Source organism: Rhipicephalus sanguineus, chromosome 1 (assembly GCF_013339695.2).
Source record: "Rhipicephalus sanguineus isolate Rsan-2018 chromosome 1, BIME_Rsan_1.4, whole genome shotgun sequence".
Classification (NCBI taxonomy): Eukaryota; Metazoa; Arthropoda; class Arachnida; order Ixodida; family Ixodidae; genus Rhipicephalus; species Rhipicephalus sanguineus.
In genome coordinates, this window is record NC_051176.1 from 182,155,152 (window position 1) to 182,161,548 (window position 6,397).

A 6,397-nucleotide genomic window follows, 5' to 3' on the forward strand; every position below is an offset into this window, starting at 1 on the left:
GTAAACTTACCGCGGCAAAACGAATCAGCTCGCCTCAACAGCAAGCAAGCTACGCCCATCGCATGCAGCCCGAAACGGCTGTCGGGATGTAGGGCAATGCCCGGCTGTTCTCCGCTTTGCTTTCCCCTCCTCCGTGTCTGGTCTCGATAACCGGAGACAGGCGCGCCTGCTTAAAAATAGGGCTTTGGAGGCCGGGTCCGGCGCCTTCTTCCCCGTACATTCCGTTTAATGAAGGTCTTCTTGTGTTTCGCACTTTCTCTTTCAACGTCCGCTCTCCGCGCTGCACGTGCTGTTCAGGGCCAGAGCCCTCTGCCGGTCAAGGCGAAGCCGCCTTTCCTTTTTTGTTTTCTTTTTGCCACAGATGAAGCGGCGATCCAGGCCAGGAAAGCCGGGACCACAGGGAAATATGCCCGCGAATGAAGGAGCCGACCAAAAACAAGACAAGCCACGCTGTCCATTCGTGTTGGGCCTCTCTTTGCAAACAAGGAGAAAGGAGGGAGCCGACTATAAAAGAGGGATCGTCGTCTGCTGGCTGCTGGAGATTCTCCGTCGTTTCTCAGGGACGAGCCATGAAGGTTCTGGTACGTCCCCGTGACCTTGAATAATTGCGTTGTTTATTTATTTATTTTTTCCCGGAGGGTGTGCACCTATTATTCATCCACTCAATTTTAGTTAAATTGTTTGGTTTAAACATGACTTCACGGAAAAGGTCACACCCAGCAAACGGAAGAAGCCCTTACTAAAGATGCCTGCCTGACCACTGAAGTGCTTCCTCCTTGCTAGCTGTGATTTTTACCTCATAAACTGCTGCTATAGATATTGGCCTATAATGCACGAATTCCATCAAAACCACGTTAATCATATTTACTCCGACGACACAAAACATTTTGTGGTAGGCAGTACTGCAACCTCTGACACTGTTATAAATCTTTGTGTTGGAAGTGACATTATAATGTAAATACCTGCAGTGGGTAGCTCTTTCTTGCTGCTCCTTCACGCTGGTATAGAGAAGCGAAGCTAGGAATTATTATTAGCTCCTATTGTTGAGAGGAGGATATATATTAGGCAACATTTTAATGCATATTGCAAACACATTTGACCACAAGGTCAGCGTTGGATAGGTGTAAGCCTTTGAAAGTAACATCGTTGTGCATATCGCGCGTGCTATTTTTTGTGGTGACTTGCTTGTCCTCGCGTGATGCCTAAGAGATGAGAAAAACGGTATTTATCGGCGAGATAAAAATATGGTCATTTCTTCTCTCGGCCCAGGTGCTTGCCTTGGCGCTCTCTTGCCTAGTCGCCACCGTCGTAGCGGGTGGTTTCCACCACTACGGAGGTGGTTACGGAGGTGGCTTCGGAGGTGGCTTCGGAGGAGGCTTCGGGGGAGGCTATGGTGGTGGATATGGAGGCCACGGTCACGGAGGCCATGGCTTCGGATCCAGTGGTCTCTTCTTTGTGAAGGGACCTGGTGGATACGGCCACGGTTTCCACGGCCTCGAGGCTGTCAAGGGTCCCACGTACTTTGTAAGCACAGAACAGTACGTTAAGAAGATTCACCCTGGACTCGCCATCGTTGGCAAGCACCACCACTAGCATCACTGTATGACTCATCTCGCGGTAAGTAATTCAGTAACGCGTTAATGACACGTTCACTGAAAGTCCATTGAAAGTATTAACATAATAGCGCAAGTGTTTCTAATCATAACTTTCTTCGGCTCACAGTTCCGCAATTAACTTTCTTTTTTTTTGTCACGAGTGCAACGTCGTGCGTATAGATGAAAGCGACAGGTTAGAGAGAAGGCCAACGAGGAGGGAATGAATAACTGTAGGATGATTAGTGCCAATATAGCATATCAGTGTTTTTCTTCAAGGTAGAACTGCATCCTTGAATAACCAACCTTGACTCACCTTGATAATGCCCCCATTCAACCCCTTATCAACCTTGAATAATGCCCCTATTCGAACTTATATAATTTTTTCAATCGAATCAAGCCAACAAGTGAACATCCGATATGTTGTTTCTCTTACTTCTTTCTCTTACGAAAAAGGCGGGAGAAAGCTTGGACTACTGATTGAATTTTCCAGACTTCTAAACCAAATGGTTTTCTTATATGCAATGGTAGTAATAAACTTTACTCATCTAAGAAGCTGGCAGTGACTTCACACTATATGGGTGGAGTCCTCATTCGCGGATGCATGTATTATTTTCTAGGTACAGATTTTGTTATACTGCATATTGTTTATATTGTGACCGATGCGAGATGCAGTTACCGCATCTCTCAGTAACAATATAGCCAGTAGCTTCCGAAACGATGTCTTTTTCCTTTAATACGACCGGCTAGGTGGCTTACCGTAGTGAAGAGGATTTTAATGTACGCGCAGTAATAAATTCAGCAGTTCTAGGTAATTCTAGAAACCCCCTTTTCATGGACAACTTTTCCTTGGTTTGCCTTATATGGCGTGCCTAGACATCGTTCGTTTCATGTTCACAGTTAACATCAGATCGCCCTTTACGCTAACTTCTTTCATACTCGCATTACTAAATAGGATGTACACATCTAGCACTCCGCATGTATTTTTCTCGTATTTCTCACGGCTAAATCACAATGTAGCTAACCTTGTACTGGTGCGTATATGTGGTGCGTTTCGCGCTTCATTTTAGTCGTGCACATTATTTCATAACCTTCATAGAAAACCTTCATCGCTAGCCCAAGAATATTAATTTGCTATGGCAGTCAAGCTTCGCACAGTGCAGTCTCTTTAAATATAAAACGTCAAAACTTTTCCGTGGCAGTTTGTTCGTAGAGCACAATGCTCAAAATACCATTATGCGAGCATCAACAGACATGGTGAGGCTCCGGAATCAGGTGATGTTGCTTTCGATAACTCCGTTTCAAACAGGTCTTTGCAACACAAGAGAGAAGGGGTACCTCGGGACATTTCGAGGCGTGTTGAAGAAGCAGTCAACAGATTTCGGTAATTATCCGCCCATGACTGTGCAACCTATATGTAATTTGAGAAACGTAATTATGTTTTCACGGTTGTAGGTATTATGTTCTATAGAAACCATTGTTTCAACTCACAAGCGAACTGTTCAAGTTACGCTGAAATCTCCAACACCGTAACCGTTTCCGCGAATGAGCGAGAGGAACGACTTTCATGCACTATTATTCCCTGTGTGCGTGCTTTCCTTTCGATTGAAGAACGCATGACAACCCCTAGCGTAGGAAATAGCCCGCACATTGCAAACCTCCCCGTGGAGATTCTCCCAATCTCTTAGGAGTGTGCGCCCTTTGAGTCAGTGCGTTTCTTATATTCCTGATCAATACCCTCAGTGCTTTGATTTTGTCATGCAGAAAATGTGCATTTTAATTTTCATACTAAATCACCTACTGGCATCTGTGCGCATATTCAGTCACCGGCCTGTTGTGTAGCGTCCCCGCTGCATAATCGGCTGGTGACTGAGAACGTAATACTATTTTGATCGTGGCCCCGTTCCGAATCATCTTTCAGAGCAATCAGTGTTTCTCTGAAATTCTTCAGTGGCAGCGTTCCTCTCTTGCACTGTTAAGTGGTCGTCTACGAAAACCTATGCGCTCTTGAAGTGACCCGAAAAACACGGGATGGATCCCGACCACCGCGGTCGCATTTTCCATGGAGGCGGAAATGCTTGAGGCCCGCGTACCGTGCCATGTCAGTGCACATTAAAGAACGCCGGGTAGTCGAAATTTCCGTAGCCGTCCACTACAGCGTGCCTCGTAATAATATCGTGGTTCTTGCACATAACAAAGAAGAAATTCTTCTTATTAGGACTACTCGCTCGAAAAGCCATACACCGTGTTCTGGCCGTGATAGCAAAAACAAAATCATTTATTTTAGTTCCTACATGTTATGTTTCAAATGCCTGGTACCGGAAGTCAAGAGCTACGAATTAAAAACGGTGGTTACGCAACTAAAGGAGCCTGATGATGCCAATTTTTAATTGAGGCGTTTGATGTATTAAATGAGGTGCGAAATCAGCATTTCGCCTTTTTTTTTACTACACGTGGTTATATATTCGGAGTTTATGCAGCTACAGCGCTTCGGAAAACAAAGAAAGTATTCATAAATCAACCAGGTCATCGGAAAAGGTGGGCGCTTGTCTTCAACTTTTGAAAACCAGCGTAGTCCCTTGTTATTTCACGCACTGAATATTTTCTTTTTTCTTCGAAAGCACTAGAAATGCCTCCCCTCCCTCATTCGTTTATCACAGATTCAACCAGCCTAACTTTCTGTCATACGCTATATTGAGTAGTGGTAACCTGATTGCCTTAGCAGAAGTTTTCCTCACTCTTTGAATCGGCGACGCTATCGATCGAGTGGAGGTGCGTTTCGCGAGCCATCATCGCGGCCCCCGTCGTTTCCCCACAACGACTACAAGAATATTCGTTCGCTATAGTTAGACCCATAACAATGCGGATCGAGGAGTCCTGTTAGTTTTTTCCAGTCACAGCCATACAAGGCAAGCAAAAGAAACCAGGAAAAGCCAGAAAATGCCAAGAGTTTTCCTTGGCTTTATATGTCAACACGGTTATAGAGACACTGCGCTGGAGGAAGCCTATCACAGTACGTCTTCTGTGCCTCGTGTTAAAATGGCTACCGTATTTTTAGCTTCGCACAATGTTCGTATTTTATTATTGTTGTGCACCCTATTTTTCTTTTCCTTTTTTTCTGTTTCAGATCTTGAAAGTCAGCGTGCCCGCATCACACCCTGAGTGAATCTTGTTGAGCGTATGGAGCACATGGCAGAGTACTGAGGTTGCATTAACTTGTTTGTTTGCCTTTTCATTCTAACACATAAACCAAACCGCTCTGGATTTAGTCGTTGCCAGCACCAGTTATAACTTAATCATTGTTTCATGATCATTGTATGTAACATTTTTAGATGATTCGACACTGTTGTAAATAGTTTCGTTATTAAAAGGAAACTGTTGTTATAACAACCATTCGTATGTTTCATTAATCTGTGAAAGAATTTGTTGCCATACGTATGGCATTCCCCCCCCCCCCTCCTTCCCCAACAAGGAACACGTTTCTTTTTAAGGTCGAGGCAAGTGAAACCACGAGAAGTAATGGTAAGCTTTACGCCCTGTTTCATTAAGTGCATGAGCGTTGAGTCAGTTTCATTTAGCTTTGTTCCTGCTGATTGCTACCATAAAAAATGTATTTACTTTATCTTCTTTGCATTCATTACCGAATGAATACTTCACTAAATCTTAGCCAGCTACTGCATGCATACACAGCTGTCTCAAGGAGAAGCTCTTTTCAAAAACAAGCTCAAGTTGGAAAGCTAAACTCACAGCTGCAGTGAATATTTCGCACCAGCAGGAGACAACCAAACCAAAAATACCTTATGCAAATACTAAGCATGGCTTTAGCAAGGTATACAATGCTGGGCGAGTTGGTGCATGGCTTAACAATGCGTTGTGGCGCAATGAAAAGACATCAGCAAAAAAGTAAGAAGACAAAATACCACTTCTTCTGTTCTCTCTTTTTCCTAAAGCTTATACATTGCGCCACGTTACATTGTTAAACTAATCATGACTGCTTCCTGTCGTTTCACCAAGATCATCTCTTTCTTAACCGGAACTCAGCTGTGCAGTGTCACCACACACCTAGTTTTGCTCTTTTTAACGCTAACTCAACCTGTGCCCAATGAAATGGTACGCGACACCCAAACCCGCGTAACATACCTTCTACAAACTATTTCAGTCAACTTTTAATCGAGAGGAATCGCAAAGCCGAACCAAACATTCATCGTAATAGTCTTCTGTCAAGCCACGTAGTTGTAGTAGCTGCGTTCTTTCTTTCATTCCTTTTTGACATATGAATGACGTACAGGAAAGGTTTAATACGGTTTTAGTAAAACGCCAACTATATTTCGGTTAAAGTGCACTTGCACGCTTCCTGTACTGTAGTGTTTTAAAGTAATCTTCTCCTACAGAGGGGGGAAATGTACCATGTCTACAAACTAGCACTCTGAAAACGAATCAACGTCTGCTAGGCGTAAGTAAAAGCCTCAAACCGATTTTGCTGGCACCCATAATCTCTCCCTCCCCCGAAAATTTTCAATTTGGCAACTGTATATACATCTATACAGGAACACCTACAAACGCACACACGACACGAACATACATAAAGTACGGTTGAACTCCCCCCCCCCCCCCCCCCCCCCCGAAAAAATTTCTGGCTACACTACTACAAGCCATCTCAGTCAATATTTCCTTGAACCAACGTACTGCCCCTCCAACTGGTGGGATACAGAAAGAGCTTTCCTGAGAAGAATATCCGAGCCGTTGTTGCACAGTTGAGGATATTGCCACTGATGCTGATACAGGAGTGGGTAGAAATACTCTGG

The 6,397-nt window shown here is 44.1% G+C and overlaps 1 protein-coding gene across 1 annotated transcript; it reads left to right on the forward strand.

Annotated features, from left to right (window-relative positions):
• Positions 1-446: 446 nt before the first annotated feature.
• LOC119387397 (neuropeptide-like protein 28) lies at positions 447-4,985 on the forward strand. Its single transcript, XM_037654787.2, has 3 exons — positions 447-581; positions 1,270-1,617; positions 4,720-4,985. The coding sequence occupies exons 1-2, from the start codon at positions 570-572 to the stop codon at positions 1,591-1,593; spliced, it is 336 nt and encodes a 111-aa protein (XP_037510715.1). The 5' UTR covers positions 447-569; the 3' UTR covers positions 1,594-1,617; positions 4,720-4,985.
• The last annotated feature ends 1,412 nt before the right edge of the window (positions 4,986-6,397 follow it).